The 21,826-nt window shown below is 40.7% G+C and overlaps 1 protein-coding gene across 3 annotated transcripts in view; it reads left to right on the forward strand.

Moving 5' to 3' along the window:
* The window catches only part of Wdr70 (WD repeat domain 70), a 212,075-nt gene that overhangs the window by 14,255 nt on the left and 175,994 nt on the right, over positions 1-21,826 (forward strand). For 2 of the 3 annotated variants that reach the window (XM_057790125.1, XM_057790126.1), the window contains 2 exons: positions 4,160-4,280; positions 8,374-8,569. In XM_057790125.1, coding sequence (XP_057646108.1) covers positions 4,160-4,280; positions 8,374-8,569 — 317 coding nt within the window. The remainder of the gene's footprint in view (positions 1-4,159; positions 4,281-8,373; positions 8,570-21,826) is intronic. The other variant, XM_057790127.1, reaches the window with a different exon arrangement.

The following is a 21,826-nucleotide window of genomic DNA, read 5'->3' on the forward strand; positions in this document are numbered from 1 at the left end:
AGGGCACCAGATCTCATTACAGATGGTTATGAACCACCATGTGGTTGCTGGGAATTGAACTCAGGACCTTTGGAAGAGCAAGCAGTGCTCTTATCCCCTGAGCCATCTCTCCAGCCCAGGGGAACTGTTTTTAATACCTGTTTGGGAATAAAAAATGTATACTTAATACACATAATATTGTATAGCAAATCACTTCCAAAAATGGCCATTGAAAGAGCAATCCATTTTTTTAAATTTATTTATTTTATACGCATTGGAGTTTTTGCCTTCATATATGTCTGTGTGAGGGTGTTGGATCCCGTGGAACCGGAGTCACAGACAGTTGTGAGCTGCCATGTAGGTGCTGGTAATTGAATCCTGGTCCTCTGGAAGTGCAGCCAGTGCTCTTAACTGCTGAGCCATCTCTCCAGCCCTGAGCTACGCCTTCCTTGGGTGAGGAGGGGCCAAGCATGACCAGAAGCATGATGTCATCCTACTTGCAAAAAAAAGAATGGCTTCCTTAACAAGGATAAAGGGAATGGCGATTTCATAGGCAACTAATGATTTCTGTCTTTCTCTAGTATCCTTATTAGGAACAGAATATGCTCTAAAACCCAGGAGGGAGTCAGAGTTTAGAGAACAAATGTCCCCATGTTTCAGCAGAAGGAAAGATGGACAAAGAGGATGGGGATGAAGCTGCCCTACTCCTTAAGCTGACCCCTAAGCTTCTGTTCTTTATTTTGTCCAGCCACTTTCACCATCAGAACATTGACTCGTGGCCACACTGTTCAGTGGAGAGCACAGAAAGACCATCATTTGCCTTGCCTCTTCCTGGAGAATTCTTACCTGAAAGACTAGTTTCTTTTAAATGCTTGCTGCTATCTCTTTGTTCCTTGTCTTCTATGACCCAAAGAATATAATATTCTTTTTGTTTTGTTTTGTTTTTTTGAGACCGGGTCTCGCTTTGTTGCACAGGCTGGCCTTGAGCTCTTGGCAGTCCTCCTGCTTCTGTCTCCCAAGCCCTCGGATTTTAAGTGTAGACAAATACTCTCAGCTTTATTGCTTAAAGAGAAAAAAAAAAGTTAGATTATTGGGACGATAGCAAATGAAAGTCTAACTAGTCATATAATTCCCTTGCTACCTATGTGCCTTTCCCAGTTGCCAAGAGAGATTAGCAGAGGAAAAATTCTTTTGTATAACTTTTCTGTGTCTAAAAGGAAACCAACTAACCCCTTATTGTAAGACTTAGTGTAGTTGGGCATTCCTCATGATTTTGGAGTTCTGGTAAAGGGTCCAGTGTAGGGAATTCAGAAATGAGTGAGTTCTTCCAGCCTAAAACACTGAGAAGGGAGTTACCCAACATTTCACTTCTCAATATGTTGTCTGTCTTTTTACATAGTGCATTTGTGTTTCACAAAATTTGCTTAGCATATCTATATTCTCCATCTCTATTCGCAGTAGTATGTAATACTACTACCATGTTGTTTCATCAATATGAATGAAGAGGAAAAAAGAGATTCGTTCTAACAGTCTATTGATAATTTTTCCCTCTTTCCTATAATATCCTATAGTATAAATGCTCTTCACTCTTTTTATTGCCTGTATTTAATACTGTATTGAGATGCTTTATTTAATTAATTTTGTTTAATTTTTTTCTCTCTGTTGGTCATTTAGGTTGATAATAATCTTTTCCTGCGTATAAAGTTGTGATAAAATACAACATAACATTTGTCATTTGAAACTGTTTGTCTTGATACTGGATCTTGTTGTATAGCTCAGGCTGATTTTGAACTTGTAGTTCTTCTGTCTTGGGAGTATTGAAAGTATAGGTATACATCACCATGCCTGGCCAGCTTAACCATTTAAAAAAAATTGTCATGTCTGTGTGTGTGTGTTTGTATATGCACGTGGAAGCCAGAAGGTGAAATTGGATGTCTTCCTTTATCAATCTCTATTTATTTATTATTATTATTTGACACAGGGTCTCTTTTTAGCCGTTACTGTGCTGGTATATGCTATGTAGACCAGGCTAACTTGGAACTCACAGAGATTCAGCTATCTCTGCCTCCCAAAGGCTGGGTTAAAGGTGTGTGCCCTCTCTCCCCCAGCTCCTGTCAGAGAGCCTCTATCCCCGAATTGGAGCTGGCTGGTCAGGGAGCTCTAGGGATCAGCTTGTGTCCACTTCCCCAGCACGGAGACTATAGCACATTCGCCTGAGCTCAGCATTAAAAGCCATGGGTGTTGGGATTCGCATTCAGAGCCTTGTACTTGCAGGGCAGCACTTTACTGACTGAGGACTCTTTCCAGCCTTAACTATTAACACTTTGTTTTTCATTTTTCAAGGCAGAGTTCTCTGCATAGTCCTGGCTGTCCTAAATCTCACTCTGTAGACCAGGCTGGCCTAGATCTCAGAGATCCTCCTGCCTCTGCCCCCCTGGTGCTGGGATTCAAGATGTGCACCACCCAGCTCCATTAAAACCTTTAAAATCACTTTTATATATTTGGTTATTTACTTACTTATTGATTGATTGGTTGTGTGTTTAGGGGGCAGTAGATACAGGCCACTGCACAAAGGGGACAACTTGCAGGAGTTGGGTCTTGGCGATTGAACTGAGGTGGTCAGGCTTGGCAACAGCATCTTTAGCTGCTGAGCCATCTGTCCCCTTTTTAAGTGTATAATATTGAATAGCTGTAGCCACAGTCCATCTCTGAAACTCTATTCATCCTATAAAACTGAAGCTTTTTATCATTAAATAATGATTTATTGGGCTGGAGAGATGGCTCAGCGGTTAAGAGCACTGCCTGTTCTTCCAAAGGTCCTGAGTTCAATTCCCAGCAACCACATGGTAGCTCACAACCATCTGTAATGAGGTCTGGTCAGCAGGCATACACACAGACAGAATACTGAATACATAATAAATAAATATTTTAAAAAATAATGATTTCTTATTCTTCTTTAACTCCTGGCAACTAATTATTCCATTTTCTGTTTGATTTATGACTGTTGTAGGTTATTTTGTACATTATATGCTAATGCATTGGTATATTCAGTATTTATCTTTTTCTGTGACTTGTTTATTTCATTTAGAATAGACTCTTTGGCATTCATCCATTGCAGAATACCCTTCCTTTTTAAAACTGAATTATACTTTATTGTATAGATATATACCACATTTTGCTTACCCATTCATCTGTACATGAACAATTTGCTTTACTATTTTAGATAGATTTAGGTTTTTGGAGTAATGCTGCTATGATTTTGGGTGAACAACTACCTCTGAAAAATTCTGTTTTCAAAACCAAATAGGATGGCACATGACCATAATACATGACCATAATTCATGACCGTAAGGCTGAGAGATATATGATAATCAGAGGCCAGCCTGGTCTACACAGCAAGCTTCAGACCAGCCAGGACTACTTAGTCAAATCTTGTCTCAAAAGAACCCAAACCAAAAGAAACAACAACAGAATACTCTTGGACTCTCTTTTCAGTGTCTAGTAGTAGAATTGCTATGTTACATTGTAACTCTGTTTAACTTTTCTCATGGTGGCTTTGTCATAGGCTGTTTAGTTTTTGCTGTTATTGATAATGTAGTGGTCACTTTTTATAAAAAAGTACTTTTTATTATTTTTAATTATGTGTGTTTGTGTGTGGGTATGTTTGTGTGAGATGCAGATCTTTTATAGGCTAGATTCGTCAGATTCCCCTGAAGCTGGAGTTACTGTCATGTGTTGCCTGGTGTGCCTGCTGGGAACCTGGGTTCTTTGCAAGAGCTCTCACTGTGGAGCCCTGGCTAGAGTTCTCTTTCTATAGACCAGGGTTGCCTCAAACACAGAGAGATCCCCCTGCCTCCTTCTCCCTAGATTTGGGGTTAAAGGTGTGTGCCGCCACACCTCCTTTACTGCTGTGCCATCTAACTAGCCCTGATTTTATTTTGTTGAGGCAGGGTCTCATGAAACCCAGACTGGTGACACTGAACTCCTGTGTCCACCTCCCAGGTGCTGAGTGTACAGGTGTGTGCTGTAACACCTGGTGATGTGCGCTGAGGGGGCCCAGGCTGTGAGCCTGCTTTCTTAGCACTCTCGTCATATTTTTTTCTGTGGCTTAATTTTCAGCCTAATATTGATAAACTCCAAAGTCTAACTGTTGGAAATTATTTTTACTTTTAATCTTCAGAAGCAAGAGAAAAAGAGGAAGAAATGAACAGAGAAAAAGAATTAAGGAAACACATTGAAGATGTGGAACCAGCACCATCAAGCTCAAGCGCAGTCAGAGAGCACCCAAAGCCAGCATCCAGGTGCCTGAATGTCTCAAAAGGCTTCTCTTCTCTTAAACTCTCTTTTTCTAGACATTCCTAGTCTAATTTAGGCAATACTCCACTTATTCATTCCTTCATTCATACTGTTTCTCCACTCCGGACAGTTGTGTAATGCTAGGCTGTGAAAATGCCGAGAGTCAGCTCTGGAATCCAAAAACCAAACAACAGCAACAACAGCATCTAACTTTGTGTCATAAACAAAAATGAAAAAAAATCATACCCTTTTGAATAACTATTTGCCATTATTTATAGAGTTTTAGGAGAAAAATGATACAAATATATTTGTTCCATGTATTTTGTTTAAATAGAAGCCTAGTTATTTGCTATTTTAAAATTTATTTTTGGTTCATCTTTGTGATTACATCATAGAATCAAATATGTTTCCAAGATTTTATCTAAGGATGTTCCAGCATGATTTGGTGATCATTTTCATTTTCGTATCTTGAGAGTGGGCTCAATGTTTTTGAGATGAAACTTCTGTATGTTTCTAGTTTCCAAACTAGATGGAATTGACAGTATGTGCCACTGTGAAATACTTAGCACTATTTTTTAGTGCACAGTTTTGGGAAGGCTGTACTTGTGAACAAGTAATGGCTGTTCATGCTAGGTGAATGCTTTCTCTGTAGTTTTGGAGCCTTTCCTGGAACTTACTCTGTAGACCAGGCTGGTCTCGAACTCACAGGGATCCGCTTGCCTCTGCTTCTCAAGTGCTGGGATTAAAGGCATGCGCCACCACTGTCCAGCTGAATGCTCTACTTTTGAGTTGTGGTTCCAGCTCTTGGTGTTTGACATAGGGTCTCAGGTTGGTCAGCTGGCCAGGAACTTCTGATCTTTCCGCCTCTTCTTCTGAGGACTGGTTTTATAGGCATGTGACATCATGCTTAGTGATAGACATGGTGGTAAATTGCTACTTACAATTTGAATTCACTTCTGATCATCTTCTGTACTACTCCTGACACATGCACAATCTTATTTTTGTTTATTTACTTTAGTTTATTTACTTACGTATTTATATTTGAGGCACAGGCTTGCTTTCTCATCATAAATGTTCTGGAACTCACAATAATACTCCTGCCTTCCTCTCTTGGAGTCTTAGCGTTGTAGATGTGTGTCATCATGTTTGACCATTAATATATAGGCTGGAACTCAACTATGTAGATCAGACTGTTATTAAGATTACAGAGATCTGCTTGCTTCTGCCTCCTGAATGCTTGGATTAAATGTGTATATCACTTGACTCAGCTTTTGTATCTTCTTAAATAACTACTAGATGATGATGATGGTTATTTTGTCTTCTGTAGTGTGTTGGGAGTCAGTATCACATACCATGTGAATAGTTTCTTTTCTTTTTTTCTTTTTGGTTTTTCGAGACAGGGTTTCTCTGTGGTTTTGGAGCCTGTCCTGGAACTAGCTCTTGTAGACCAGGCTGGTCTCGAACTCACAGAAATCCGCCTGCCTCTGCCTCCCAAGTGCTGGGATTAAAGGCGTGCACCACCACCGCCCGGCCGGCCATGTGAATAGTTTCTGTGTGACTGGAGAGATGGCTCAGTGGTTATGAGCACTGGCTGCTCTTCCAGAGGTCCTGAGTTCAAATCCCAGCAACCACATGGTGGCTCACAACCATCCATAATGAGATCTGGTGCCCACTTCTGCCCTGCAGGGAGACATACAGCCAGAATACTGAATACATAATAAATAAATAAATAAATAAATAAATAAATAAATAAATAGTCTACTTGCTTTAAAAAAATAGTTTCTAAAAAATTTGGAATGTTATTGAAATTTAGATCCCATAGCTGCTAAAGGTCAATGTTTTAGCTTAATGTTCTCAGTGACAGGATAATTTTGCATTAAAAAGTCTGTAATTTCTGGAAAACTGGACTTTAGGGCAGTGTGTGTAACTAAGTATAAAGTTATCCAGCTGTTATTTAGTATATATTGAACATTCTCTGTGGGTAAGCACTGTTAGGTAGTGGGTTATAGCAGTTAGCAAGTCACAGCTCTGTTCTTGCTCTGTTCATACGGGGCAGGAGCACTAAGGAAGTAGATAACAAAAGTGAACAACTGATCAGCATTATGAAATGAAGACAAACAAAACAAAGTAGTTAGGTTAATGGTGATTGGTAGAAGGCGAGCTCTGAAGCCTTTGAGGGGGTGACAAACCATTTAACAAGGTACTGGAAGAGTGACTCAACACAGCAAAGACCCTCATGGTGAACTCACCTTACCCTGGTCAGTTAGACAGAAGGCCCTGGTGCTGCCATTGCAGATTACGTCTGTTTTGGAGAGTTGCTAACTCTTTATGTAGGGATGACATGTATGTTAGACTATATTTCTTTTTTTTCTTTTTTTTTTTGTTTTTTGTTTTTTCGAGACAGGGTTTCTCTGTGGCTTTGGAGCCTGTCCTGGAACTAGCTCTGTAGACCAGGCTGGTCTCGAACTCACAGAGATCCGCCTGCCTCTGCCTCCCAAGTGCTGGGATTAAAGGCGTGCGCCACCACCGCCCGGCAAGACTATATTTCTTATAGTGCTAAACCTAGATGAAAACAAAAGTTCTACTTTTCTTTCAAGTAGCTATCGAGTGACTTCTGTGTATTAAACATTTAGCTGCCGAATGAAAAGTAATGGGCAAAATAGAAACATTTGCTTCCATGGAAGGTACCAGAGGAAAAAGTCGGTGCTACTTCAATCTTAGAGATAGTTGAAATATTTATACAGTTAGGGTTGACTGGCTCTTTGGGGGTGAAATAGAAGTTTATTGGGCTGGTGTTGGTGCATGCCTTTAATCCCAACACTCAGGAGGCAGAGGTAGGCAGATCTCTGTGAGTTTGAGGCCAGCCTGATCTACAGAGCAAGTTCTAGGACAGGCTCCAAAGCTACATAGAAAAACTCTGTCTCAAAAAACAAAAACCAAAACTAAACAAAGAAGAAGTATATCAGATGGTTTGTGGCCTTCAGGATGCCTGTAGATATTTGGTAAAGACCTTAGTGAGAATGAGAAACAGTTTTAGATATGTGAGATTAAAAAAAAAGACTGGAAATTAGCATAAGGCCCAGAGCAAGTCATTTTCAGACTCTTAGAAGGCAGTATTTAGTGCTTTAACAATGTGAAACTCTTGGATTAGCATTGGAAAATATTCTGTGTTTTAGTATTTACGCTCCAAAGTTCTAGAATAATGCTAATTTCCTCAACATGGATGACTCTATTTACTCCTTTGGTTACAGTGATTGGATTAAATGCAGTTAATAGTTAAATGCATTGGTTATCTCAGTGGTTTTATGTAGTAGTGGGAGCGGCGGGGCTGCTTCCCGCCACCCTGCTAGCTTTACCCGAAATAATTACACGGAAACTATTCTTTTAAGCACTGCCTGGCCCATTAGTTCCAGCCTCTTATTGGCTAGCTCTTACATATTGATCTAACCCATTTCTAATAATCTATGTAACACCACAAGGTGGCTTACCAGGAAAGATCTTAACCTGCGTCTGTCTGGAGTGGGAGAATCATGGCGACTCACTGACTCGGCTTCTTTCTCCCAGCATTCTGTTCTGTCTATTCCGCCTATCTAAGGGCCAAGGCAGTTTCTTTATTAACCAATGACCTTCCTCCATCAGTTTTACTGAATTAATTTACTGTAGTTTTCTTCTAAATTCTGCTGTTCTCCTGTCTCTTTATGGGAGATAATGATTTCATCAAGCTCTAAAGGATAGTGCTTGGTGTTTGAAGTTTTTTTTTTTCTTTTTTTATGCAAAGTCTTCTTTTGAAACCCTAGCTAGCCTGGAAATCTCCATGTAGAGTAGGCTGGCCTTAAACTCAGAAATCTATCTCAGCTTTTTGAGTTGTGTGATCAAAGGCGTGAACGACCATGCCAGGCAAGATAAAATAATGGATACTACATTTATTCACTTAATGTTTGAACTTAATGAATTCACAAATATGAAAGTATTTGAAAGATGCATCCATTATAAGGAGAGGTAGGATTTCCTGAGAACCTAGCTGTCTCCAGAGATGCCCTGGAGAAGCAAAGGGTCTGCAGCAGCAGAGGCAAAGAGTATCTGTTTCTGTGCTTTCAGGGACACAAGCAGCAGTGACAGTGAAGACAGTTCTGATTCATCTGATGATGAGTTAATTGGCCCTCCTTTACCCCCTAAAACGGTAGGAGAACCGGTTCATACTGTGGATGAAGATATCCTTGGCCCTTTACCTCCACCTCTTGGTGAAGAAGGAGAAGATGATGATGATGACTTAGAGGATGAAGGAGAAGAGGAAGTAAGTATTCAGAGGTTATATAAGAATTTGGAGGAGTTACTTCTCTAAAGTACTATAGAGAACAGTTTTCTGCTAAATTGTCAATCACGCGTGGAATATCTGCCACATAGGGGTTATAGAAATCAGACGAGGATAAGGAATATGGCTTAGCCAGTAAAGCTGACTGCTTCCAAGCCTGATGACCCGAGTTCTATCCCCATGACCACATGGTGGAAAGGACAGAACTGACTCTGAAAGTTTTCCATTGCCCTCTGACCTCTACATGCACAGAGACATACAACATACAAAGAAATAGATGTAATAAAATTGTTTAAAAAGTAGATTTATCTTTAGTTAGTTTTAAATAAATTTCATTTTGTGATTATAGAGATTGAACCCAGGGTCTTTCATGTGCTAGGTAAGTCCTCTACCACTGGGCTAGTTGATTTTATTACTATATCAAGTTCTCTCCTGAAAATACATCATCTTCTTATCTGTGTCATTTACAGCACAATTCTGATATGTCACTCAAGGAAATTTAGTGATTCTAATAAAAAGCAGAAAGGGGGGAATGTTGGAGATTTTGGTAAATAGATATACAGGATAAGATGTTAGGCCTAAATACAAATGTATCCATAGTCACAGTAGATGTAAACGGACTAAACTAGGCATGCATAATCCCCACATTCTCAGAATGATAGAAGTGAGAAATATTTTGTGATTCTATTATATTAGTGGTAGTATATGTAAAATATAATTACACTGAAAGGCTAAAAGTAAAGAAATAAAGAATATAGCAGAAATGTACTAAACAAGTTAGATGATTAATATCACAAAATTGATATCAAATTGACATCAAATAAAAGTTAATGATTATAATTAGTGGTAAGAATGACATCAGTTAATGGTAAAAAGAACATGTTGATCTTCAGGGAAGATTGGCAGTCCCTAATATTTTGTGCATCTGAGGTGTTCTTTGTGTGTCAGGTAAACACTGACAGAATTACAAGGGGAAGTTGACAGATACACAATCATAATGATAAATTCATATATTGTTAGGACATTAGTGAAAGGAATAGGTTTGAATAATACAATGAGAGGTTTGATCTGTTGGGCATATGTAGTACCCTCATCCATCATTTTCTTTTTAAGCATACGCAGGCAGTCAGATCCCACAGCAAATATCTAAGCCGTAAAGTGCTATTGAAACACAAACTTCTGTGGCATCCAGATGAAGAGGGGCTAAGGTACAGAGTTCTGTGACATGTGAGAGTGGGTTTGTAATGGATCGAATGCTTGTGTCTGGTCAGACTTCTTATGCCAAAGCCCCAACCTCCAGAGTGGCTACATTTGGAAGTGAGATTTTTCAGGAAGTAATTCAGGTTAAAATGGATCAAAAGAGCCTGTAGAAATAATGTTCTTCTGTGGTTGGGATGGTGCAGGCCTGTGTAATCCTAGTCCTCAAGAAATTGAGGCAGAAAGAATCACAAATTCAGGGGCAGGCTGGGTTTCATAGTAAGACCCTGCCAACAAAATAAGAGAACAAATGCAGCCCGGCGGTGGTGGCGCACGCCTTTAATCCCAGCACTCGGGAGGCAGAGGCAGGCAGATCTCTGTGAGTTCGAGACCAGCCTGGTCTACAAGAGCTAGTTCCAGGACAGGCTCCAAAACCACAGAGAAACCCTGTCTCGAAAAACCAAAAAAAAAAATAAATAAAATAAAATAAAAAAACCCCCAAAAAACCAAAAGCATGTGAGATATTAGATAATGTATGCTTACCTTTCTTTACCTTCCTTCCAAGGCCAGAAAGAATAGTTATTTTAGGTTGTAGCAGGTCAACCAGAAACCAGATTTGATATCTGTAGTTGGAAGATTTTGTCCTACCTGGCCCTGTAGCTATTCAGTCCTAGAGAAACACACGGAGGCTTATATTAATTAGAAACTGTTTGGCCTTTTAGCTCAGGTTTATTATTAACTAGCTCTTACAACTTAAATTAACCCATAATTCTTGTTTATGTTTAGCCATGTGGTTTGGTCCATTTCTCAGTAAGATACGTTTCTGTTGTTTAAGTTTCCCAGTCTGGTATTTTATTATGACTGACTGAGCTGACCATTAGGAGCCTGCAAGACTGAGAAGAGGAGAAAAAAAATGACATTATAGACATACACGTGCTATAGCATACAAGTACATATATGGTGGTGAAATGTCATGTGATCACCATGTCAGGCTATGTTTTTATGCTAGTGAAGCTGATTAGAAAAAAATCCAGAAAGCACGAAGAAATGCTGTCAGCTGGATCAGAATTTGACTGAGCCCTGTATCTGGTTACATTTTTTTTAGGGCCGTGATCTGGGGGTAAGTTTTAGTCTAGCAAAAGTGACTGGAAGCAATAAAGGCACAGGACACAATACTAGATTAAAGGGAAAATTCCTGTCTAGTCCAGAAACTTCATAAGGTAGAGCGGGCCTTTGACCTCACTGATGTGTGAGCAAGCCCAAATTGTAGCTGTGCCGAGAAGTCAAAGTGTGGCTAAGTAAAGGGTTTTAGGAGTCCATTTGATTCATAGCACAGAATCTCTGAAAGGAGAGGGCAGTTATGGTAAATGACCATTTAGCTTGAAGCTCTTGAAGTGGGAATGTAACCTTGCAGTGGCTTTCTTAGCTCCCCAGAAATTCTGTTACCTTCCAGTGAAGGCTTCCCTTTCCGATGGTACAGTTTCATGTCTGATGGGTGTTGAAGGTTCTGAGTGACTATGTAACTTTCTTGTATTCTCATGTTAATCCACATATTTAGGATGTTGACAGCTTCTTAGGTCATGTAACACTAAAAATGGAGCTATAGGCAATGGAATTCTCTTGATTATGTCTTAAACATGAATATCATTGTGGGATATAAATGGATGATTTCACATATACTATACAGATAATTTGTGTAGCAGTCATTGGCCTCTATTTCAGCATTGAATTCAAATTACTACTGGGCTTAGAAATAATTTTACCTTGTCCATTTGTACTTAGAGTCTAGATTTTTGTACTTATTGATTTAGAAGCTAAGTTTAGTTCTTTCAGGAAACTGTTTTAAGGTAATAAGCAGCAAAACTATAAGAAATTGTTTTATCAGGATGCTGTCTACATTTTTACAATTAGGATATATCAGGTGCTCCATTTGCTTGGACGTTTTGAAGTGCCTTTGAGTTCTTAGTTTTGTGTCTCTCGTATTTCATTTATACCATCAACCTTTTCTTTTTTTTTTTTTAAGATTTATTTATTTAATTATTATATATACAACATTCTGCCTCCATGTATGCCCTCACACCAGAAGAGGGCACCAGATCTCATTAAAGATGGTTGTGAGCCACCATGTGGTTGCTGGGAATTGAACTCAGGACCTCTGGAAGAGCAGCCAGTGCTCTTAACCACTGAGCCATCTCTCCAGCCCCCATCAACCTTTTCTATCTATCTTCTATTCCTCTTTTTTTGTTTTTTTTTCAGCCTTTTCCTGTGTAATTACTCTTTGACCCTAAGCTTATGAATCTTTCTCAGTCTTTTTTAGCCCACTTTTGTTTCCAAGCTGCTCTCTGATCATTTCTCTGCTACCCATGTTTCACAAGCACCAGCTGCATTCCACATCACCTGTTCGCCTTGAAGTCTGTGCTGTCAGCTTCTGCTCTTGTCTCTGAGACTCCTCGGAGATCAGTGACACTAGATATGCAAATTCAGTTTGGTGTGGTGGTGTACACTTAGAATTTCAGCCTCAGGAAGCTTAGGCAAAAGGATTGCTTTGGGTTTGAAGCCAGCCTGGCTTACATAGGGCATACCAGGTCAGCCAGGGCTACATCAACATAAACCAATGACAAAACAAACAGAATTAAAAGGGAAAAATGTCCAAATCCACAGATTTCTTGCGTCTCATCCTGCACTGCTGCATATGGAGCACCGTTGGGCTGTGCTGAAACTCCCTTTCTTCCTCTGCATTCTTGCTTTGCTGCCTGTTTCCTGACTGTTTATTCAGGAGATGTATTTATCAGAGACCTGCTATCAGTCAGGCACTTTCTAGTTATTGGGGACACACAGGGCATAAAACAGACAAACTCCAGTAGTTTTTACATTTCTGGCACTACTTTGTATTTCTGTGCCCTAATCTAGTCACGGGCATTTTCTGAGGACCTCTCCTTGCCTGCCTTACCACTGGTCTTGGGTAGTTTCTTGCATCCTTTTGCCCTTATAACTTTTCTGTTCATCCCGGCAGCTAGTGAGTGGTGTTGTGTAGGTCTGAGTTCCAGTCTGAGCACCCGTGAGACTCTATGTCTAGTGCTCTAAGTTCAGCACGTCTGAGATCAAATGCCGTGTTGTTTCTCTCACTCCTGTAGGCTCCTGTTTTAGCCTCTTAACTGTTTGCTGTGGGATCATTTATCTCAGTGCCTTCTCAGGGCTGCAGGATTAAACACTCCATTGAGTTCTAGGCCACATCGGACTATATAGTAAGACCCTGTCTGTAAAACAGAGAGCGCGTGCACACACAGAGACACATACACAGACACACACACAGAACAACAGCAACAAAAACCAAATCTAAAAAAAAACAAAAAAAAACCCCAAACAACAACAAAAAGATTCTGTATAGATACTCTATAAAATTAGGATTGAAATGCTCACTTTCATGTAATGTTTGCTGTTCTAGACACTTCTGCTCATTAAACAAAGCTGATATGACCAATCCTACATTGACGTGAGATTATTAATTGATATTACTTTACCTTAAACCAAAGGACTGATTAAGCCATTCATATTCCTAATTTTAATTGAATATCATATAGTTCACAGACTTAAAACTTCAGAGATTGTATTATAAAACAAGTGACCCCCAACCTTGGTAAAGCTAGCCTTGGGTGTGTTTGAATATAAGGCTTTTCAGTGTCTAAAATAAGGACCTTTGAATAGTCAGTGACTAGTTCTCTGCTTTGTTTTTTCTCCACAGAAATGAACTAGTTAGCCCAATTTATTTACCTGCTTACTTCTGTCTGGCCATTAGAGGATCGGTTGCTCTTTGCCTTGGGCTGCCCATGGTACTTAGCATCTCTATTCACATCCCATTCTTGGAAGCCTGGCTATGGCAAGCAGCCAGCCTATTCTACTAGTTAGTACGTTGTTGACTTGGCTGCCAGGGGCAGAAAATGCTGAATAAAGATAGAAATCTTTTTTTCTGTCTCACGAATCAGACATTAAATCAGTTTGCAGGGCCAGTATATCACAGATAATTGCTTTTCTTTCTTTTAAATTCTGCCATCATTACTTGAGCATCAAGATGGATGTTCAAGCTATAGTCATGATTTTTGTAGATCTGTCGGCAGGAAGACAGAAGAGATAAAAAAGGCTACTTATTTTGTACCTGACCTGTTCCATTTGAGAAATATAGCAATTACTTTTGGAAGTCAAGAATCTGGCTAAATTTAATGCTTCTCATACAAAGGATTTAATGCTTATCATACGATAGTGGGCAAAGTTACTATCCTCCAAACATATGTCTGTACTTAGTGTTTGATAATTGGTTGTCATAGTTGCAGAGCTTTGCTTTGGATTTTAAAATTTTAGCCATTGTTGACAGTTTTTCATAATGTATACTCTCTGTATATGTAGTATACTTATTTGATGTTATTCATGGATTTTGAACATGAACTACTTTCTCCAAAGGAACAAGAGATAGTTTGCTAAAATGTATTCACAAAAATAATGGAGATATTCAGTACTAAAAGTGAATGAAAAGGTGGGAGGGTTGGGGCTACAGCTGGTTGTCTGGAGTCTCTGTGTGTTTATGTGTGTGTGCACGCATGCATGCATGTATACACTAGTGTGCTCATGAGTTTGAGACATTGAGACAAACTTGAGCAAAATAGTGGGACTTTTTAAACAAAAATACAGATACCAAAGATGGTGGCTTTTAATGCAGTCTTCAGACTCTTAGGATTTTGTTCTTATACCAGCATACATGGATTTAATTTGAATTCTATTGTGTCTGTCTGGTTTGCTATTTGCTTATTTTCTTCAGAAATGAAGTGCAGTCTTTGCAGCTCATTGACTTAAGGGAGCACTCCATAAAACTAGCCTCAGCAAAGATCTTAGTTAAGCTTAACTAGATATGTGTCCATTTAATTTGCAAAATCATTGAAATGCTTCTTTGTGAGAAGAAGGCAGAGATTGCTTTGATTTGTTGTGTTTTACAGGAGAATTTCCAGGAAGAGGTCTCAGCAGGAAATGTGCGCGTTTTAAATGCTTCCTTTAGGGAAAGTGATACCATAATGAAACACGTCATAGCAGTGAACAGCAGGACTTTCCCTCAGCTCGCTTTGACTCACCTTCCTTCTTCAAAGTGTTTCTCTGTAACAGTCCTGGCTGTCCTGGAACTAGCTCTTGTAGACAGGCTGGCCTTGAACTCACAGAGATCCACCTGCCTCTGCCTTCCAAGTGCTGGGATTAAAAGCATGCACCACCACCACCTGGCTTTGAGTAACATTTTTAAAAAGAGGTTTTATAACACCCCCTTTGTTTCTACAATTAATAAGCAATTCAGTCCCCAATTCTTTTTTATGGACATGTCTAAATCTTATGTCAGAAAAGGCTAAAATAGGGGCTGGAGAGATAGCTCAGAGGTTAAGAGCATTGTCTGCTCTTCCAAAGGTCCTGAGTTCAATTCCCAGCAACCACATGGTGGTTCACAACCATCTGTAATGGGGTCTGGTGCCCTCTTCTGGCCTGCAGGCATACACGCAGACAGAATATTATATACATAATAAACAAATAAATAAATAAATAAATATATATATATATATATATATATATATATATATATATATATATATATATAAAGAAAAGGCTAAAATAGAAGCCTTGAATGACAGGCAAATCAGACTTCATTTTTTTGCCTACTAAGTTTCTCCGACAAAGGAATCTACTGGTTTTCGGCTGACCCTAATTAAACCCTCAGTGCTCCTTTTCCATCCTCTGGTTTCTATTGATTAACATTCTAACTCGCTTTCGGGGATGTGCTGGCTAGTTTTCTGTCAGCTTGACACAAGCTAGAGTCATTGGAGATGAGGGAGGTTCAATTTAGAAAGGCCTTCATAAGATCTGACTGTAAGCAGGCCTCTGGGGCATTGTCTTAATTAGTGACTGATGACGGAGGGCCCAGTCCCTGTGGGTGTTTCCTTGCCTGGACTGGTGGTCCTGAGTTCTATAAGAAAGCGGACTGAGCAAGCCAGGGGAAGCAAACCAGTAAGCAACACCCCTCCATGGCTTCTGCATCAGCTCCTGCCTCCGCGTTCCTGCCCTGTTTGCATTCCTGTCCTGACTTCCTTCAGTGATGGACTAAGATTTGGAAGTGTAAAAACCAAATAAACCATTTCCTCTCCGACTTGCTTTTGGTCATGGTGTTTCATCATAGCGATAGTAACTCTGACAAGGATAGAAATGGGTACCACTGTTCCTCCTTGGCCTCTGCATCAGCTCCTGCTTCCAGGTTTCTGCCCTTTTTGAGTTGCTATCCTGACTTCCCTTTGGTGATGAACAGTAATATGGAGAGGTGTGACCCAAATGAATCTTTCCTTCCCACCTTGCTTTTGGTTGTGGTGTGTGTTTAATCACAGCAGTGGTAACCCTAAGACAGGACCATTTCAGATGTGATCTTCTCCATACCGCCTTCCCTGATGCCAGCCGCACGTGCTGCTTCCCAGTCTTGGTGCAGTTTGCTGCCGCAGACTTGTTTCCCTTGTTAAATGGTTATCCGTGTGCTTACTTCCTCTCTCCCCGATAGCAGTTAGATGTAATGATCTCAAATGTAAGTTCAGTAGTTTAAAAACTCCCAGCGCCTCTAGCACAAGTGTTTTATGAATAGCAAGTATTGTATAGAGAGAGTATTTGTTGTGTGGAATTGAATGTATTTTGTTTTTACGTCAAAAATGTTAATTTTATGACATTCGAGCATTTTTATTTTAAATCACGCATCCAAATGGAAGTAGAGTTAGAGAGTGGAAGAAAGACCATAGAAATGCAAGTAAACCTGGTCCTGTAGGAACCATGGCCTCTGCCTTTTCTAAATATTCACAGTGTGCAGTGGCTATGATTATGAGCACTGCCCTGAAGTGGAGTGGGATGAATTAAGTCATGCTCCTTGTGTCCTAGTATGGCAATTGTAAGATGAGTTTTTGATGGCTAGAGCTGAAAAGGAAAGTGCTGGAGCACAAGCACGTACTGGTTAGGACGTTATAAACTGTAATACCAACTGCGAATCCATTACCTTCTCACTTTCTGTCTGCATCTTACCGGTAGTACTCACTGCCCTGGAATTTTAAAAAGCTCCCGCCTCATCCACCTTTTTAATTTGATGTTCACCACTTTGAACCCTGGTGGTTGGCTTTCTATTATTTTGCAGTGGTGGAGATTGAACTCAGAGCTTCTGTGTGAACATGACCGCTCCATGGTATGGATAAGGGGAAGGTTTTTATTGTAGATATTGTGGAGAGGACAAGCCAGAGGCGTCTGGAGGGCAGCATGAGCTTTGATATGCTAATAGGCAGCACAGGGAGCCACAGGTCCTCTGTTAGAAGTAAGGGAAAGGACTATTATCTAGCTGTCAGCAGTCCTCCATAGTTCAGGTTGAGCCCATTTCTGGGGTTTTGGAATGTCGCTTGGAGATTGGTAACTGGAGTTTCCTTTGGACCTGACAGCTTTATTGGACATGTTGGGCAAGCGCTCTCCCACTGAGTGACATCTCCAGCCCTTTTAATATACACATTTTACTTTAGCAATTAGCTGGCATTTGTCTTTAGTGTTACTCTTTAAGCTAATCGATTTCAATAAGGAACTTGTTTTTTTTTTTTTTACTAATTTTTTATTCAGTTTTACTTACTGGAAGGTAGTAAATTTGTTCATTGAAGTAGAATTTGAGGATTTATTTTTATTTTTATTGAAACTGAATAAACAGCAGTTTAGATGGGAAACGTTAAAGAGTTGAAAAACCGTTTTTCTTTTTTTTTTTTAAATTCCTGTTTGGACATAATTCTGTTTTTTATAAGGTGAAAGTTATCACGAGCAATTAAATGGCGACTTTGAAATGATTGAGGTTTTTCATTGTCCTGTTTTCATTGCTATCCTATTTCACATTACTACAGAAAACTGCAAGTTGGAATTTTATGACTGTAACTAAAGGCTAAATGTAACAGTGATGGTTTAGCTGTGAACACCTGTTTTCCATGAACTTTGTCTGACTCCCTGGTTGGCACGTTCTGTGCTAGAGTCCAAGTTTGGGGCACCGTGTTTCTCTGTCTTCTGGTCTGCAGTCTTTCATTGCCTTGGCCTTGGTCCTTGCCAGCCACCTGTATCAGTCAGTCTCCTTCCTTCATGCACAGGGAAAGGACGGAGAATGAAAGTGGGGAGCGTTCTCGCTGAGTTTCGATGGGGTGAGCAGAGGAACAGTGTAGGGGTCACCGTGTGTAATATAAAAGTGCTGACCTTTGGCATTGCTGTCCCCTTTAAAACAAAGATAGTTTTATTTACTTGTGTGCATGTGTGCATGCAAATGCGTGTGGAAGTCAGAGGACAGCGTTCCAGAGTCAGTTCTTACGTCCTACCATGTGGGATTGAATTTAGGTCCTGAGGCTTGGTGGCAGATGTCTTTACCTCCTGATCCGTCTTGCCAGTCCTGTTTCCATTGTCTATATTTGATCAATTTAATTTGAAGCTGACTTTGAAGAGCTGTTTTATTTTTAAAACAACGTGAGGAAGTGTAATGACTTAACTTCAAAGGGAATTAATATTAAAACAAACTTAGACCTGCAGAGTTCTGTCAGCAGAGGATGCTAGAAGCTTTCTTCCTGAGTCCTCAGCTCTCCACTGTGCTCACATGAGAAGGCCGCAGTCTCTGAAACGGGCACTAGGAGGAGCTAGAGAGATTTTGGCAAGAATCCATTTCCATTTCCAACTGTCACCTGTTTATGGTGGAAGGGGAAAGGATTTTTTTTTTTTAATTTTTTTTTTAAAAAGCCAGATCTGGCCGTGATAGGTTTGGTCTTAAACTTGTGAGTCTCCTGCCTCTGCCTCCCAAGTGCTAGGATGACAGGTATACATCATCATGCCCAGCCTGAGATCTGTGATAAGTAACACTGCCTACAAATTGGCACAAGGGAGTTGTAGATTGAGATAAATGCTGGAACAATTACTTTTAATTAAACACATAGTTTTAAATTTCATCTTTAAGCTTTTTAGATAACAGATTCCTATAAAGGATAAGGATTGCTAGCAGGAATTCTACATGTAGGTACTTTATAACTTATGATTTTATTTGTAAAGTCAAATAATGCTTATTCCACTGATCCAATCTTGCCACGAGCCTACTCTAAATACTCTAGTTCATTCCTATCATTTGATAGTAATCCAGGTTCCTTGAGGTCTTCCTTGACTTGATTTTAACAGAGATTTAACATTTTATCCCCTTTGACTCCCTGTCTTGTTCATGTATCTAGCTGCACTCTCCTTTCTGCCCTTGCTTTTATCCATCCAGCACATGGCCTGATGCCCAAAGCCTTTGCTGCCCCTTTGTCTTACTTGGATCTTTGTTTATATTATAGTCTCTTGCTACTTTATATCAAAGTAGCTCCTCCAGCCCCTTGCTCTTCTCACTACTTTACAGTACAGCTGTTATCTGACATCTCTGACTGTTGATTTCTTGTCTCTCTCCTACCCAGAATGAACATTCTGTGAGGGCATTCACATTGTCTCTGTACTGCTGTATCTCCCTTGGCTATAAAGGTACCTATAAAAGTCCCACCTTGCAACCTGCTATGTGAATGGACAGTGATAGTGGGGCACTTTCTTTCTCTTTCCCTTCCCCTCTTCCTTCTGTTTAAATGCTTGTGTGTGTGGTGTCTGGTATATGTCCTGTGTGTATGCACAGGCCGGAGGAGAAGATCGTGTGCCTTCCACCTTATTCCCTTGAGACTGGAGTCTGGGGCTCGGTTCTCATAGTGCCGGCTCCTTCTCTTACAGCACGAAGAGCTGCCGTGAGCATCTTGTCTGCTTTACCAGTTCTTCCACTGTGCGCTTCATCTTCTGTACTCAGAAAACCTCATCTCCCCTTCCTGCAGCGTGCCTAATACTTCCTCTGGACCCCCCCCATCTTCTGTGAAGTCATCCTTTATTCTTGTTTTCTCCTCGCCTAGCTCTTCTTGCTTACCACACATACTTCGTCTCTCGGGGGTCTTACTTCTCTTTCATTTTACCCTAAAACTTCCTTTTGCGTTATGGGGGGGTCAGGGTCTCAGAATGTAGCTACAGTCGGCATTAAATTTGTGATCCTCCTGCCTCAGCCTCCCAAATGTTGGTATTGCAGGTTATGCTACCATTTCCAGTGAAGGTGGTGGTGGCAGTAGCAGCTCCTTTCCTTTCTTCTTTTAGGACTGAATTTAGTTTAACGAAGCTGTCCCTGTTTCTCAGTCTCAGCTGTTTTAGTTGTGGTACGAATTGATCTTTTCAACTAGTGACTGTTCTTACACAACTGGAAGCACGTGATGGTCTCCTCCACTTCTGACAGCTGAAGAAGACGGCCACAGAACCTGGCACATCGCTTCGATCTTTTGCCCCAAAGTCTGTGTGTGTAATTAGAAGACTTGCGTGGATTTGGCTACACCGGGCAGCTGGGAGGCCCCGGGAGTCTCCTATCTCCATCTCCCCAGTGTTGGAATTACAGGCACACAGCACTTTGCCCGGCTTTTTGTTCACTCAGAATATGGGTGCTGGGAACTTGAACTCATGTCCTCCTGCTTGTGTGGCTGTCACTGACTGCCTGAGCCGTCTTCCCCGTCTGAATCGGCAGACGAGCACACGTGTATGGAGGCTGTCCCAGTAGAGCTCTCCAGACCATCCTTGTTCACTCCATTGCTGCTAGGAGTGCAGCGAATTTAGAGAATTTGACACAAGAACGAGTCCCGCAGCATGACTCCTGCAGCCTCCAGGCAGCTGTTAAGGTGATTTTGCTGTAGCTCACAATGTGCTGTAGACTAGAATAATTTTTTTTTCATCAGATGAAGAACTTAGTAGCACAGTCTTGATTTGCACTGTCAAGAAGTAAAAGAAGTAAGCCATTCACTATGTAGATTAGGCTGACCTCCAGCTCACAGAGACCTGCCTGCTTTTGACTCCTGACAGCATCCTCACCATTGTTGTTGGCTCTGGAGATAAAGTCTTTGGCCAGTCTGAGATCTTCTGTGTAGCTAAAAATTACCTTGCAGTCTTTAATTATTTCTTACACTTAATTTATTTAAATATTTTATGTGTATGTGTGTAGGCATGCATATGCCATGGTGCACGTGTGGATGTCAGAAGACCACTTGCCAGGAAGTCAGTTCTTTCCTTTGACTCTGTGGGTCTCAGAGAGCAGACTCAGGTTGTCACGCTGCTGGCAGATGCCTTGACCTGCTAAGCCATCTTGCTCGCTCCCTGTCCTGCAGTCATTTCTACTGCTTCTGCCCTCCAAGTGCTGGGATAATAGGCATGAGCCACCATGTCCAGCTCCCTTTTTGTACCATATGTCATCCAGAAATAAACTTAGGTTCAAGTCTAGATGCCTAAGGGACCCACAGCGGAGCTCACTTGCACAGCACTCACCCAGCCGTTCCACAGTACCTGTGACGTTCTTCCGGCCGATGAGAAGGTACTCAGAGCGTTACGTAGCTTTCTATGGACACCTAGTTGTTAAAAGGCTTCAAATTTAGGGAATGTGCCCATATTCATGTGCTTAATTAATCACTGTGTCTTTCCTCACTGCTTGTCCCCTTTCACCCTCTGAGGGTTACCCATCACCCCCTCTTCCCCTTACCTCAGGCCATACAAGCTGGGAACAGCCTTTGACTGTGATTTTTCCAACAAGCTTTTCCTTGTGCTTGGATCTTGGCCAACGCTTAGCACAGTGCCGTTGGTGTGGCAGCGTATGTGAGCAGTGACCCTTGAGGAACATTGTGGCATACCTATCTCGACTTCATCAAGAAAGACTTCATTTTTTACAATCCAGGTTTTTCCCTTCCTATGAAAGGAGAACATTTTTTCCTGCAAAACTTTCCTGCTTCTCAGAAGCAGAGTGGAATGACTCTTCCCTTGTGCTGCAGCTGTGTTTGCTGTTTTCCTCCTTATATTTTAATAGTGGGGATATCCTAAAATTTGCTATTTTCAAGTATATTTATCTGGCAGTATTTTTTTTTTTTTTAAAGAAAGACTTTCTGTGTTTATCTCTGA

The sequence above is a fragment of the Chionomys nivalis genome, chromosome 15 (genome assembly GCF_950005125.1).
Source record: "Chionomys nivalis chromosome 15, mChiNiv1.1, whole genome shotgun sequence".
Taxonomy (NCBI): Eukaryota; Metazoa; Chordata; class Mammalia; order Rodentia; family Cricetidae; genus Chionomys; species Chionomys nivalis.